Genomic DNA, 16969 nt, shown 5'->3' with positions numbered 1-16969 from the left:
TAATTTGTTATTCTGGTCATTTTTATAAAATAATGTCATTTAAATTGCTGAACAGTACACTTATCTTTTAAAAGAATATATTTAAATGAAAAGTTGCAACAGCTATAAGCACATTGGTGAAATTACTGTGTATAAGACTTTAGATTTGTTTTTCAGTGAATAAAATAAGATCATTACTCTGTACTGAAATGCAATCCCAAAAGTTTAATTTTTATAGCTATTTTTTTCCCTACATAATTGAAACTTCCCATCAGCATGGCTGTTATTAAAATTTGTTCTCCTGTAATTTTATTGCAGGAATTTATATTCTTATAAATGCACTTTTTCCAGAATCTTATAACTTATTTGTAAGAACTGAGGAACAGCTTTACAGCACTAATATTAGAATGACATACTAACAACTTCCTTCTAAACAACCCATATTAGAAAGGGATTTTACCATGTACTGTGTCATTTTTTGAGTCTTGAGCAATTATGGGATTGGTTGTCCACTAGGGTCCTGTAGCCAATTCCCCAAGGATACTGAGGGAGAACAGTACTATTATTAATGTCTTGCATTGATAGCATGCTCTATGCTCTCAAAGTCTATATAATTTATGCCAATAGATATCTTAGATATAAGGATATAAACTTCAAGAGATGTGATTTTTTAAAAACCTGTACTATTAACAGCCCTCTCCCCTGACCCAAGCCCTGATATATCAAGGTTCTTTTGTTTACTATAACATTTAAAATGTTTTCTCAGGCTTCACCAAGGAGCAATATAAAATATATATATTGAGCAGTATAAAATATATATATTAAGCATATATATTATATAAAATATAATAAACTACTTAAAACAAATATATATTTTATATATACTAAAATGTACTAGAATATATATTTTTAAGTACTTTAAAATACTGAATATGAGCATATGAAATCCTTGACAAATGATTCGTTTTTCTTATAATTAAGTATAGTGAAGGCAGGTGGAACATCTCAAATTATATGTGACTAATACTTTTATTCTCTTTGGTATGATTTTCATTATAGAGCATATTTTTAAAAGACAGGTTCTATATTCTTAGTATGTAAATAGTTAACCTATCTTCATTTGGAGAGCTAAGTTGTAACTTAGTGCTCTAGTAATAAATGAAGTTCTTTGTTTTTATGAATTTTTTTCTCTGAATGTTTGCTGATAATTTAAGAAAGAAAACTGTATGTATTGATCTTGTACTGTGTTTTTTTTTTTTTTACAGGTTTTTGTAGAGCAACATTTTCGTTCTGTGTTAGTCCTCTGTTGGTTTTTGTCAATTCTAAGAGTGGAGATAATCAGGGAGTAAAGTTCCTTCGTCGTTTTAAACAGTTGCTAAATCCGGCTCAGGTGTTTGATTTAATGAACGGAGGTCCTCATTTAGGGTAATTGATTATTGATATATCTTATTTGAATGGAATATAGCACTAGGCATGAAATGTGTCTGACTTTTCAGCTCATGAAAATGATAGATTCCTCTAGACTCCTGCCTCTTTTAAAACTCTAATTATAAGTTTTAGCACAAACTTCTTGATAGTTGTATAATTTCTTTATGTAAATTCCCAAATAATATTGAAATTTCCAAGCTTCAAAATCGGTTTAGAAAAGTATTTTAGAATTTATTCTGCATCAAACAATACTGTTTGTTTAGTTCCAAGAAAGATCAACTTGCATAAATACAGAAATACAAAATAACATTAGAAAATGATTTGCATGGAAGGTTAATGTTAATTTATATGTAATATAAATAGTCAGTTATTTAACCAAAGTACAGATACTGTCATGGATCTCAAGGACAGATCCTCTACAGGTATGTGACAAAGAAATATTCTTGTTGACTGTTCTTTTCAGCTTTCTGGAATGTCATATAACTTGAAATCTGAAAAAAAAAGAACTAAATAGTATTTTCATTGAAACATTAATACATTTTTAGTGTATTTGTATGATTTTTCTTAAGAGATGATATTGTGTCTTCTGAACCAGGGATAGTCAATTCCTGTAAGAGTAATTTAGGCCAACTCGGCTTTTCTCCTGGGTTCTACTCTCATCTTAAAGCAGGAGTCCCTAACCCCCGGGGCTTCAGACCAGTACCAGTCTGTGACCTGTTGTGAGCCTGGTGGCACAACTGGAGGCAAGCGGAGCTCCTACTCCTGTCAGATCAGTGACACATTAGATTCTCATAGCAGTGCGAACCCTATTGTGAACTGCATATGCGAGGATCTAGGTTGCGTGCTCCTTATGAGAATCTAATGCCTGATGATCCCCACCTCCATGAAAAAATTGTCCATGAAAAAATTGTTTTCCAGGAAACCAGTCCCTGATGCCAGAAAGGTTGTGGACTGCTGCCTTAAAGCATGAACATAGTAGAAATGGGGATTTTGGATACTCGTGCCTAAAAAAGGCACTTTGTGTTTTATAATTGGATACCTTCCTCTTCTTTATTTCTCTTCCATCCCTTTTCATACCTCTTCACTTTTGTCCCTTCAGGGTCTTCCTGTTTCCATTGTCTTTTTCTTGCCATGTCTCAGGCCCTTCTGGTCACATGGGTGTTGACCTTCTTCATTTATACCCAGTTTCTTCTCTTGCACATCCCTTGCTTTCATCTCTTAGGTCCTAGAGTTTCCTCGTCTGGCCTCTCTTCTTCCCTTCTTTGTCCCTGCCATTCTGGGGTAGTTTTGTCCCCCTTTCTATCATATCTGTTGTATAATCCTTCATAGTTCCGTTATCTTATAGTGTTGACTTTAATTTTTCCCTTTCTTCCTCTAAGACTCCAAGGATAACTCTTTGTAAAACTTGGTTGAGATTAGCCCTCTAACATGTTTTTCAGATTTTCCACAATGTTTGAGGCTTGAAAAGGCACATTTAGGAAACAGAATATGTCAAAAGGTAAGATGAAGAAAGAGAAGTAAAAGGATTGGCCTGAAAATAAGAAAAGAGAAGAAAAAGTGAGAGTACTAAGAGCACAATTTAGTCTTTTTAGGAACCACCAGAGGGTCACTCACTAGCTTCAGAGTCCTAGGTTCCTTACCCCTGGTTTGTTATTCTTAAGGAGATAACTTCTTCTTGGAATGAAAAGAGAAAAGCTACTACTTTTACTATCTCATATTATTTTACCTCTCCTGGTCATTGCTTCTTTTTTATTTGTTTCCAGATTTCTCACTCCCCTTTTCTTCTAATGTTATCTTTATTTCCACTTATAATTCCCTTTCTTCCTTATGATTCAGAAGTTTTCTCAAGTTAAAATTGCGCTTCAGTTAGTGTTTACAGTAGAATTAATATGTAAGTAGGAGTTCTTGTATTTAAACTGAACATGAATACCACTAAATGCAGAGTTAACAAAGAATTGAGGAGAATGATTTTCATTTATTTATACTAAAATAAAATACTTTTTTACTTTCAGGTTAAGGTTATTTCAGAAGTTTGACAATTTCCGGATTCTTGTCTGTGGAGGTGATGGAAGTGTAGGTTGGGTTTTGTCAGAAATTGATAAGCTCAACTTGAATAAACAGGCAAGTGCTCACTCTTTTTATTGCTGGTTAACATGAATGCGTACTAACACACTTGCCAGAGGGGTACAGAAGTGCTCTAGTTCCTACTTCTCAACTTGTCTGAAAGTCTCCTGTTGTGCTCCCTTTTAGTGTCAGCTAGGAGTATTGCCTTTGGGTACAGGAAATGACCTTGCTCGAGTTCTTGGCTGGGGAGGCTCATATGATGATGACACTCAACTTCCTCAGATACTAGAGAAGCTGGAACGAGCCAGTACCAAAATGTTGGACAGGTAAAAGCAAATTCTTTTCTAGAACTAGATTGAAAATAGCATACTGAAATCATTTGGGATAACTTAAAATGTACTGACTAGAAGCCCCATGAAGTCAGACTTCCTGGTCTTGTTCATTGTTTTATCGCTGAGATCGAGAACTGGGCCTGGCACAGAGAAGACACTTAGTAGAGATGAGTGAATGAATGAATTATGGAAATTTAGTCTGACGAGTCCATTATTCTAAAGGTAGAAGGCTGTGTTGATACTGTTTACTTTTAATTACTGTTCAGATCGGTATACTAAAATAGTTAATTTTCAGGGGAGCTTTTGATGAGCACAGTGAGAAAAGCTAAGAAAGACATAGAAACTTTATCTTTGTTAGAGTATGTCTTCTTTATTATATATATTAAGAATGAAATGCCCCCATAAATAAGTATTTTAAAAGAAGTATTGAAACACAGCTTTGAATGAAGAACTGTCAAACTGTTTTATGCTATTCTTAATCACATCTCATAACCACCTTCTTTCTGAATGTCCATGTATAAAAAAAAAATCACACAAAAAAATCACAATATGCGTACCCTGAGCATTACAAGGGAGATGCTTAGTATTTGAGTATAGGGAGCAACAGGACTCAGTAAAGCAGTCCCCACCATCACTGGGAGACAGATATCAAAATATCATGATCAACTTGAGCTAGCATGAATCAAAACAACTTTGATAGAATTAGCCATCTGTAGAACTCTTCCCGAAAATAACAAAACCTCATCAGAGAGCTACCAATCTGAAATGTAATTACTCTAAGAGGAGCTGCAACCTAATTAATTGTAACCTTGCCTGTTATAAGGTAACATAATGGTTGATTCTTCTGCCGACAAAATATTTTAAAAGAGAGCTGGACAATAGAGCATTTGTCTCTGTTTATCCAAAATTTCCTGAGAGGAATATTCCAGTAGTTTGGGTACATAAAGATTTGTTATCTAATGGGCTTCTGGATTCAGTGTCCAGTATTTAAAAGAGCCAGAAGGTTAAAAAAGCAGAAGAAAAGAAAAAAAAGAAAGAAGTGGTAACTATGGATATGTTAATTAGCTTGATTGCGGGGTGATTATTTCATAGGGTATATATATTAAAACACTAAGTTGTACACCTTAAATATATACAGTTTTTATTTGTCAATTATACCTTAACAAAGCTGGGGGAAAGAAAGTAAATAAAATCACCATCATTTGTAAAAGAGCCTGGAGGTGATTTCCCAGACAACTGTCGAAATCTGTGCTTACCGAACAACATGGGTTATTTTAAATGCTTTCCATGTTGGTGATTTAAAGGCTACTCCCCTTGCATCCTAGGAAATGCTGTTAGATATTTCCTCTACCCTGGGTGTGTGCTTTTCCCTGATGTATTATAGAAATTCATTTCTTCAGATACTTAGCTGAGAAACAGCACATCAATGTTGAAAGTCCTTGATATCTACCAGCCTGCAAAAAACACAAGGAAAAAAAAAATCAAAGGGGATTAATAAACCTAGGACCATTCTTAGAAACACAAGACTTGTTTGTTCTTATGTTTTCTTTATTAACTTACTGTTTACAAAGAGCAGTTTTTAAAATTAAGTATTGTTTAGTATTCCAAATTACATAAGTTTTCAAATATATTAATTTATTTGATATTTTTTTTTGAGTCAAGGTCTCACTCTGTCATCCAGGCTGGAGTGCGGTGGCACAATTACAGTGCACTGCAGTCTTGGCCTCCTGGGCTCAGGCGATCCTTCCACCTCAGCCTTGTGAATAGCTGGGATTACAGGCTTGCACCACCACATCCAACTAATTATTTTTTGATTCTTTGTAGAGATGAGGTCTCACAGTGTTGCCCAACCTGGTCTCGAACTCCTGGGTTTAAACAGTCCTGCCTTGGCCTCCTGAAGTGCTGAGCCTCTGCGCCCAGACTGTTTGATCCTTAAAACAACACTGTGGGGTGGCTCGGAAAAGCATTATTTTACAAATATTTTACATTTGAGTCTTGTGGAAACAACAGGAGTAAGAATGACTAATGCTTTTTGTCTGCCTAACACCCCTAGTTTTACTTCATATATAATATAATTAAATCATTACTATACTCCTAGAGATAGCTCATGTAGCCATCTCCATTTTGCTGGTAAGAAGTCTCAGGAGGTTTTTACGTTATCTAAGTTACAGAGCTAATAAGTGATAGAACAGTAAGCCAGAATCCATACTCTAGTTCCCAGGGCCTCTCCTCAACATTGCACTCTCTCCCCTCTAATGCACGTGCACCAGACAGACTCCTTCCTTCTGACCTCTGACTCTGCTCTGCTTAGTTGTTATACATATGTACATAGGTACTAAGTACATATGTATATGTACTAATACATATCTCTTCCTCATGTTTTCATCTCTTCCGTGGCTTTCTCCTGTTTCTTTAGCTTCAACTGTTTTCTATCAAGGTGGGAGGTAAAATATAGAAGATGCTAGGAACTTAGACATTTGGGTGGATTTCTTTAACTGTCTTTGGACCAGAGAAATATTTCCAGCTATAAGAAACTTGACTTTTACGTTTCCAGTTGTGGTTTTCTCTATTTGGATATTTACAAAATTTAATTGTTTAATTTATTTGCTTGCATTTTACCTGTTTTCTTGACAAAAATGGAAGCTTCCTTAGGGAAACCTTATTCACCCTTGTGTTTCTAGATCTTTGTCTGTCACTTTGAGATGTTTAGTATATCTATTGCATGGATGAATGAATTAATGAATGGATGGATGGATGGATTAATGAATAAATGACTTTTTGTATTTAAATATAAATTTATTTATAGTGTTTCCTTCTCAAGAGTTTGATGTGTAGTTATTTGGTTTACATATCTTAGCATATAATATATGCCTCTTGGAGGACTTTCTTGGAATTTGGATTTTTATGCACAGATTTAATTTCATTAGTCTGAATTATACACTAGGCTCTCTCTAAATATTGATCTTGGGATTTTCCTCTAGGTTCTATCACTGGCTTCAGCTTTTTTCTTTTTTATTTATTTTTCTTTTTTTATTTTTGTACAGACAGGGTCTTGCCAAGTTACCTGGGCTGTTCTCAAACCCATGGGCTCAGGCAATTCACTTGCCTCAGCCTCCCAAAGTGCTAGGATTACAGACTGAGCCACCAAGCCCAAGTAGCTTTTTTCTTAAAATTCATGTATTGCCATACCTTTTTTCTGCGTAAAATCTTTATCTCACTTCCTGTTAGTCTACAATAATGTTCTGACTCAAATGTTCTTTCCAAACTATAAAATTATTATTTTAGATAAAAGATTGGACTCACCTTGAGTTGATTGCTTTTCTCTAACATCAAGTGATTCAATGTTTGCTTTGAAATTAATGCTTATAGCTAATTGAAATAAATTTGCGTCAATTAAGTCTTACTAATATTTTTCTCTTAATTCCATTTTTACATTCATTCTTTCTTAATTTAAGAAAGGTATTTAGATAATTTCATCTCATATGTACAAGCTGATTTTTGCAAGAGTGGTTGGTATGCGAGGAATATTTTTCACAGGTAGTGTGCTTTTATTTGATCTAGGACATTGTTTTAGAACTTTGGGTAGTGACTCATTAATAATGTTATCCAGCAATAAATTGCAATACACATTATTTATATATGTATAGATTTATATGAAATGGTAACAGTCACCATATTCAATTTTAAAGGAATTTTAGACCAAAGATTTTTCTCCCTTCAGGTGGAGTATAATGACCTATGAACTCAAGTTGCCACCAAAGGCATCTCTACTTCCAGGACCTCCAGAAGCATCTGAAGAATTTTACGTAAGGCTTAACCTTTTACCTATTTATCAAATGGGAATGGATATCTGGAAAAAAAAAAAAAAAGGAAAAAACTTACTCCTAAAATAGGGTAGCATGTTTACAGTAGAATTTTTTTTGGGGGGGGGATGGGGGTGGGGGTATAGGCTCATTGACTCCTTTAGTTCTCTCCCCCAGAGAGAAGAAACTTGAATCTCAGAGTCCTTCCATGACCTCCCACACTGAGAATGTGAATTTAGCCCAGTCACTTGCCTTTCTGGGCCTCAGTTACTTCATTTGTAAAGTTGAGGCCACAGTGTTGTGAGCTTTAAATGATGTAACAAACATGTGTAAAGCACCAGGCAGGCAAAGTCCCCTTCTCATCGCCCAGATAGTTCTCCCTGAATATTCTACATGCCTATTTCCATTTTACTCACAGAGCTCCAAGCAGGTCAACTGATGACAGTTTCCTGGTATTTTTCTTTTCTTTTTGAGTTGGAGTCTCACTCTGTCACCCAGACTGGAGTGCAGTGGCTGCTCCCGGCCACCGCAGCCTCGACCTGCTGGGCTCTGGCGATCCTTCTGCCTCAGCCTTCTGAGTAGCCGGAATTACAGGCGCGCGCTACCACGCCCGGCTAATTTTTTTTTTATTTATTGTAGAGATGAGGTCTCGCCTGCCCAGGTGGGTCTCGAACCCTCGGGCTCAGGCAATCCACTCGACTCAGCCTCCCAAAGGCGCGGGATTACAGGCTGAGCCACCGAGCCTGGCTGCCTCCTGATATTTTTCACACATCTTCTCCTTTGGCCTTAGCCACCCATTTGATTACCAGGTGTTAGCCCACCTCCCTTAAATAATCTCCAAACATACTAGTACTTGTGGCCAGAATATTATATCATTTCTTTCTTACTGCTTTGCCTGCTCTTTTGAGGGGGCAGCAGGACAGGTTTCCGGATTAAGCCTGTTGATCTACATAAAACAAGGAAAGGAAGACAGCTTACTTCATTCTATCCTGGCTACACACCGCAAGTGACTAACGTTTTTAGACTAACGTTTTAAAGATTCAGCATTCATATAAAACCTCAAAGCAATGGAGATTCAAAACAGAACCCGATGTTCAAAGAATTATTCTCTGACTCATTAAGACGCTTTGATCTATGATAGCGTGTATTTTCCTCTAGGAAAATTAATCTGTTTATTTTACATTTGAAATCTTTGTTTTGTCATTAAGAAAATTATGATCTTGTCAAAATGAAGGCAAGGAATGACAACCAGAAATATGAGGTTGTTCCTTAGAGAAGCTAATTGTATTTTTAAGGCTTTTTATGATATAAAAGAAGTAAAAACTGCTTCTAAAAACTTGAAAAAATATAAAATTATATGAAAAAGTAAAATCGCAGATAGTCCTACAACCCAGGGATAATCACTATTGTAGATAAATATATTTACTACTTTATTTCCAGCAGCATTTTTAGTTATGTTATTCTACCTGAATATAAACATAACACATATTTTTGTAAAAAAACAACCTTTTTCTTAACAGTATTTTGTAAATGTTATTAATTTTATTTTCAAAAAGACAAAAGGGGAATTCTGTAGTTCTACTTATTTCAGAAATGTCTATTTCCTAGCATATAAAATAAAGGTAGATAATTTACTTTTATCACTTATATTTAATCTCCAAATCTGGGCTACATTTATAGGAATATGATGGAAATTTTTTTCTTTTATTAGTATATAAGGATTTTTTGGACTTGGCACTGTGGCTCATACCTATAATCCTAGCACTTTGAGAGACCGAGGCAGGAGGATCACTTGAGCCCAGGAGCTTGAGACCAGCCTAGGTAACATGGCGAGAACTTGTCTTAACAAAAACAAAAAAATTAGCCAGATGTGGTAGCACACACCTGTAGTCCTAGCTACTCGGGAGGCTAAGGTGGGGGGATTATCTGAGCCTAGGAGCTTGGGGCTATGGTGAGCTGTGATGGTGCCACTGAGCACTCCAACCTGGGTGACAAAGTGAGACCTCCACTCAAAAAAATTTTTTTTTAATTTAAAATAATATTTTGAATGAAACTTTTTCTTTAAACTTATTTTTATAGCAAAGGGATTGTTGGGAACCAGCCACGGAGGCCCACTGAGTGTTAGGGATCAGGAAGGGCCGTTGACCCCGAGACCACTAGGATGTGTTTGGGAGCTACTGACCCCATTTCCTCCCCCTTTCTACTCAGCACTAACCAGATTAAGCTCTTGTGAGCTCAAAACATAAAAACTCTGAGATCAGGGACGAACACAAGCTAACTTTAGAAGCTCATTGCTCCCATTCTTCCACAAACTGCAGTTTTGGCTTTCACACAAGTTATAATTCAAACTCGGGTCACATCTAAGAGCCTTAGTATTGGTCACAGGCTTCTGGGTCATGATCTTAGGATTTATTGAAGTTGAATAAGGTGTAAATTGTGAATATAGTTTTAGAAGACAGCCATTTTATTGAAAGAATGTGGCTGGGTTACTTCCAGGTAGCCCACTGTGAACTTTGGACTGGGCCACATTCCAAACATTCTGGGATGGGCCACTTTAGTTTGTAAAGTAAGTACTTAAGTCTCTATAGAATTGTTTAACTTGGTATTAGTACGAAAAGGGTTTATAGGCAATATGAAAAGGGTTTATAGGCAGTACGAAAAGGGTTTAAAGGCAATCATGGATTAAGGTATCATGGATTAGGTTATGGGATTATACCTGAAAGAACATCTGCTCTCTCTCTCTCTCTCTCTCTCTCTCTGTCTCTCTCTCTCTTCTTCCCCCCAATCGTCGACACCGTCTCCACCTTTGGGGTACCCTGAACCCAGCTGGAGCTGGTCTCTGGCAAGGGATAACTTTCAGATAACAGACTAAATGAGTGTTCTGAATGGCCCTGACAAGGGCCAGAACACCCTCTGGTTGCCACCAGGAATGAACTTTATTTAACCTTGAAAACTGATAAAAGTAAGCTAAACCTTCCTTCTTTGCTTAACTGTGCTTCATTAGCTGTGAATCTTTGGCAAATCACTCAGTTCACCTAGGCCTCAAGTTCCTCAGCTGTGAAATAGGACACTTGAAAGAGTATATATAATTCAAAGTGCCTAACTACAGTGTCTGGTATATAATACAGAATGTTAACTCTTATTATTACTTACCTTTCTGACCCTGCTAAGTGACTACACAGTAGATTAATAAGTGATACCTATAATTGCTTCCTTGGACATAGAGGTTATTTTATTTTCTTCTGAAAGAAGTTGTATTTTTTTGTCTTTGAATGTTTAATGGACAAAAACTTGGATTTTTAAATGTAAGTTTCAATTGGCATTAATCAAATGTCATTTAAATAAGTTAATGAATCAACTGATTTTAATTCATTAACTGATGACAATAGTGATTGTTTAAAGTATTTTCTGCCCTGCAGGGAATGAATCTCTGAAGAACATTTTCTTTTTTGCGTTTTTAGAAGATGTATTTTTGCTTCTCTGATCCTAGCGGTAAAGATGCTGTGTTTAGTGTTTAAACCAAGTGGATTTGTGGGTCAATATAATAGTGTGTGTCACTTTGGAACTCCTACCCTCTCCTCCTTTCTTTGTTGTAAAATTACTTTCCTAGACGTGGTCTGCCTTTGAAGGAGGGAAAATAGAAATTTGAAAAAGTGACATACTGCCTGCCCACTGGTGGAATTGAATATAAACTAGTAATGATATTCTTTGGGAAAGAGGCTAGTCAGGAAGACTTTATGGGGAGGGACATTAATTGAATCTTCAAATAAGTATGAATAAACTGATGCTGATTGGCAAAAAGCAATGAAAGGATGTCAGAGTCAGGCAGAAGAGCATAGGAGGCCAGCTTGCATAGAGCAGATCATTTATACGGAAAATTTTGAGCTGTGTGATGCGAATTATTATTTGAGGCAAACATTTGGTGTAAGGCTCTGAATATGAGGCTATTTAAACATTGCTGCATTTTTACTTATTAGGAAGATGCTTTCTTTCAACCAGATATTAAAGTTTGTAACAAATAGAAAAAGGGATATGGATGCTTTTGACATTCTGATTATTTCATTATTTAAGATATATGTATATATATTTTTTCTTTTCTTTTCTTTTCTTTTTTTGAGCCAGGGTCTCATTCTGTTGTCCAGGCTTGAGTGTGGTGGCATGATCACGATGATCACAGCTCATGGCAGCCTCTACCTCCTGGACTCAGGTGATCCTCCTACCTCAGCATTCTGAGTAGCTGAGACTACAGGTGTGCACCACCATGCCTGTCTAATTTTTGAATTCTTTTTTTTTTGTAGAGATGAGGTTTCACTATGTTGCCCAGGCTAGTTTCAAACTCCTGGGCTCAAACAAAGTTCTGGGATTGCAGACAAGAGCCACTGCGTGTGGCTAAGAGATATATTTATTTATATGACTGTATGACAGTGCATTCAGCATTTTAACAAACTTTTTGTTGATTTATAATATAGTATAAATATAATATACATACAGAAAAGTGCACACATCATGAACATACAGCTTGAACCAAAATAACCAATTCCCAGGTCATAGGACCACATTCAAGTATCCCTATATTGTAATTTAATGTAATTCATTCAATTCTACAATTGAATGAATGAATGCCGCCACGAACATTCTAGTGCATGTCTTTTGGTAAATTCACATCTGCATTTCTTTTAGGTATGTTTATGTAGAAGTTGAATTTCTGAATCCTATGGTATGAATGCATGTGTTCAGCTTTAATAGATACTACCAAATAGTTTTCTAGAGTGTGTGTATCCATGTGCACTCTTATTAGCAATGTATGAGACCCCTGTACCTGCACAACTTGCTAGCACTTGCCAATTTACATTTTTGTTTTCATTTAGCCATTTTGATGGCTATATGATGGTACCACATTGTGACTATAGTTTGCATTTACTTGATGGCTGATGAGGTTGAATACTTTTTTATCTGTTTATGGACCATTTAGATATTCTCATATTTAAATTTCTAGGTGTTCTTCCAATTTGTGTTAGAGTGTGTGTTTTTTATTATAGTCATTTGTAGGAATTATTTGTATATCAGGTCTTTGACATTTAAAAAAATTTCCTAAGTGGGCTTTTATGGATTTTTCTAAGAATATAAGAGATTTCAGAAACAAAAGCTTTTTACAGAAAAGAAATATTTATCTATTTTGCATAATGACTCTTTTATGTATTTCATTATAGCCTTTGCCCTGACTCACATGGGTCATGAATGGTTCAGTTTCTACAGCAGTAATAGCTGAGCTGTGTAAATACCTAGAACAATAATGCTATGTAGTTTTTTGTTCTTTTTTCAGATGACAATTTATGAAGACTCAGTTGCAACACATCTTACAAAAATTCTCAATTCTGATGAACATGCAGTGGTCATATCATCTGCCAAGTGAGTTGTGGACTTTAAGTCATGAAATAGTTGCATGATGAAAATGAAAGGAAAGCTGGCTTCTAACATTTACATCATTTCTTTGTAGTTTTTATTTTAAAACATGTGTGAAGTAGCTTATAGAATTAGATATACTAAATTTGAATTGATTTTTTAAAATCATATTGGCATCTTATTTGCAGTAGAGTATATTTAGAGGGTATATTTTCTGATGCTTAATTTGAAACACTTTTGTCAAAAGGTGTAATAAGTGTTTAGAGTTTTATTAACCTAAATTGTCTATATAAGAAAGTATTTGTGATTAATTGGAATATGGAAAAACATTTCATTATAATTCATTATTTTTATAAAGACTGCTGTTTAGGAAGTGTTTACATCAGTAAAAGGAAAATGATGAGATTTTTTTGAAATGACATTTTTCAGCATGTTTAAATTCCATAATTATATTTTAATTTAAACTTATCAGATTTTAGTTAAGTTGCTTCTGTACATGGAGTCAAAACTACTTGATTTATTACCCCAAATGTTGCCTGGATAGAGTTTAGAATTTAGTTTTGAAGCATCCCATGCAGATATCAAGACAACTGGAAAGTCAACTAGAGGCAGGGAATGAAACCTACTGAAATTTTCTAATGGGAAGCAAAAGGTGACTTAAGGTTCTGGCTTAGCAAGCAAGTATTGTTATTATGCAGAAAGGAGAATAAATTGGGGAAGAAGAGAAGAAACAGAGTGAGAAAGTGAAGGAAAAATATACAAATGTCAGTATATGATGTGCTTAATTTGCAATGAAGTTGAGGAAAGACTATATAATAATCATTATAAACAAATTTGCTTGTGATGAAGATACAAATTAGTAACAATTGCCTTTGATGGCATACCCCCAGGAATAGGAAACTGGACTGAACAATAGGAAGAGTTGAATGGCTTAAGGCAGGGGAAGCACACTGGGTGACCCAGGAGTGGGGTCTACAGACCTTCTTTGTTCAGTGGGTAGTGCTGCTGGTTGATTTTTGTTGTGTGTAAATATTTCAGTCAAGCATCTTCTGCCATTTTTACTCAATTGAAGACAGTTTCCTTACAGTCAATTAAATAAAATACAGAAATAATTGGAAAGTGCACTATATGTAACTGTCATCTGTAATCTTATTGCTTAATTTTTTCATAAGTGACTTTAATAATTTAATCCTATCCAATTTGCCAATGTCAGCAAAACAGTTTTAATTTTTTTAATATTGGAATTCCATATAAGATATTATTTGAAGAAAGCTGATAAAAATGTTATGCTATACAGGTAATAAGATTAAGAGCAACAGAGCAGCCAGGCTCGGTGGCTCAGCCTGTAATCCCGTGCCTTTGGGAGACTGAGGTGAGTGGATTACCTGAGCCCGCGGGTTCAAGACCCACCTGGGCAGCGAGACCTCATCTCTACATTAAATCAAAAAATTAGCCGGGTGTGGTAGTGCGCGCCTGTAGTTCCAGCTACTTGGAAGGCTGAGGCGGAAGGATCACCGGAGCCCAGTAGATCGGGGCTGCGGTGACCGGGAGCGGCCACTGCACTCCAGTCTGGGCGACAGAGTGAGACTCAAACTCAAAAAAAAAAAAAGAGCAACAGAACTAGGCATTCTATTATTATGCCTGTAACTCCAGCACTTGGGAGGCAAGAGGATTGCCTGAGCCCAGGGGTTCGAGACTAGTCTGGGCAACATGGCAGGGCCTCATCTCTACAGTAAATCAAAAAAATTTGCTGGGCATGGTGGTGTGTGCCTGTGGCTCTAGCTACTTGGAAGGCTGAGGTGGGAGGATCACCCAAGGCCAGCAGGTCAAGTCTGTGGTGGGTGTGAGTGTGCCACTGCACTCCAGCCTGGGCGAAACAGAGAGACTCTGACACACACACACACACACACACACACACACACACACACACACACACAGCAACAGAGAGGGAAAGGGGTGGCTGTTACAACTATCTTGTTCACATCTGTCAGAATTTCATAACATGAATTCCATTTAATTTGACATATATAAAATGTATAGAAAGCAATGATCAAACATGTGAAAGTCAATATAAAAGACTTTGCTAACCTCCAGACTATAAAAAGTGACCAGATAAAATATTTACTTAATTATATTAAACAAAAATAATTATCTGGCTTGCTGTACCTTGAAAAAGCTTCCATTTCAACTTTCCATCTTTTCTAGCAGTGTTCCCTAAAATGTCTTTTAAAGATACATTTGATTCACAGGGCAAGGATAGCAAACGCAAATCTGCAGGCACCAGGCAAGTAATTTAGGTGTATGGATTGGCTCTGGGATAAGAAAGACAATAGGGAGTGCCAAAGCTTGGGGCCATCTGGAGATTTGTACATTGCACCATAAAGCAATGCAATTCATTTTTAAAGCCAGCTTAGAAAATAGAGAGAGTCTGGGGCCCACCTCTCCTGGGCCAGCCAGTGTGCTTCCCTTTCCTTAAGCCCTCAACACTTTCCTATTGCTCCGTTCTGCTTCCTGTTCCTGAGGGATATGGAAAGAACTTGTGCTATTCCTCCCTCATGGAGCTGTTAGGAGAATTAAGTTGAATAATAAACATAGAGCTTACAACTACAGCACACTATATGAAATTATGATATCATCAACATGTTTTACCGAATTACATATCAAATTTTTACTTTGGCCTTGGTCTTCCTCCTTGTCGAAGGCCCTGCTCTTAGCCTGAGCTTTGAATTTCTTTCCAGCTAGCATATTGGCCTTTTTGCAGGTTCTGTTCCAGCCCTGGTCCCTTCTTGTCACTTACCTGCACTCCCAGCCCTTCCCACAGAACTCCAGATTAAAATTCTAGGGCATTTGCGATAAAGAGGTTCAAGAAGGAAAAGTATGGAGTACATGTGAAAACTTTATACCAGTAATACAATATATTTTTTATCTTGTTTTTATGGACATTTTCAAATATATATAAAATTGAGACTTTAAAACCTGATAAACACCATACCGATCACTCAGATTCAGTATTATCCACATTTTGCTATCTACCTCTCACTTCCTTTTGTTGCATTATCTCTTAGAACATTTCAGAAATCATTTCATTCCACTTTTGGTATGCAGGCATTGCTCGATATCCATGGGGTTTTTGTTCCAGGATCCCCCTTGGATACCAAAATCCACCGGTGCTCAAGTCCCTGATATCAATGACAGAGTATTTACATGTAACCCACACGCATCCTCCTGTATACTTTGAGCATCTCTAGATTACTTATGATATCTAATACAATGTATGTGTTATGTAGGTAGTTATATTGTATTGCTTAGGGACTAATGTCAAGAAAAAGTTTTTACATATTCAGTACAGATGTAACAACTCCTTTTTTGTTTCTGAATATTTTCAGTCCATGGTGGATTGAATACAGGGAAGTAGAAGCACAGATACAGAGAGCAACTTTATAGTGTGTATAGTCATTTTAAAAAGGGCTGACTGTGTGTGTGTGTGTGTGTGTGTGTGTGTGTGTGTGTGTGATTTTTTTTAATCTAAAAAATTAATAATAAGTATCTCTAACATTATTAATATTACTCAATCCCTATTCTAATTCCTCTAGTTGTCTTGAAGGCTTTTTAAAAAACAATTGATTTGTTCAAATAAAAATCCAGACAAGGTTCACATATTGCCTTTGGATGATATATCTCTTTAAGATTTTAAAGATCAGCCAGGCATAGTGGCTCATGCCTGTAATCCCAGCACTTTGGGAGGCACAGACGAAAGGATTGCCTGAGCCCGCCAGTTCAAGACCAGCCTGGACAACATGGCGAGACCTTGTTTCTACAATAAATCAAAAAATTAACTGGGCATGGCGGCACATGCCTGTAGTTCCAACTACTTGGAAGGCTGAGGTGGAAGGATTGCCTGAGCCCAGCAGGTTGAAGCTGCAGTGCCCATGAGCATTATGCCACTGCACTCCAGCCTGG

General features: G+C 36.4%; 1 protein-coding gene across 5 annotated transcripts in view; it reads left to right on the top strand.

Annotated features, from left to right (window-relative positions):
• Positions 1-16969, top strand: part of DGKH (diacylglycerol kinase eta) — a 103065-nt gene that overhangs the window by 40755 nt on the left and 45341 nt on the right. For all 5 annotated transcript variants that reach the window (XR_002482579.1, XM_008068716.2, XM_008068717.1 and 2 more), the window contains 5 exons: positions 1245-1404; positions 3420-3528; positions 3658-3797; positions 7525-7609; positions 12930-13015. Coding sequence is in view for 4 of the 5 variants with exons in the window: in XM_008068716.2 (XP_008066907.1) it covers positions 1245-1404; positions 3420-3528; positions 3658-3797; positions 7525-7609; positions 12930-13015 (580 nt within the window). In the remaining variant the exon portion in view is untranslated. The remainder of the gene's footprint in view (positions 1-1244; positions 1405-3419; positions 3529-3657; positions 3798-7524; positions 7610-12929; positions 13016-16969) is intronic.

The sequence above is a fragment of the Carlito syrichta genome, unplaced genomic scaffold (genome assembly GCF_000164805.1).
Source record: "Carlito syrichta isolate Samal-C Ts95f unplaced genomic scaffold, Tarsius_syrichta-2.0.1 Scaffold311489, whole genome shotgun sequence".
Lineage (NCBI taxonomy): Eukaryota > Metazoa > Chordata > Mammalia > Primates > Tarsiidae > Carlito > Carlito syrichta.
Note: the sequence above shows the minus strand (reverse complement) of the source record. Positions and strands in the feature narration are given on the sequence as shown.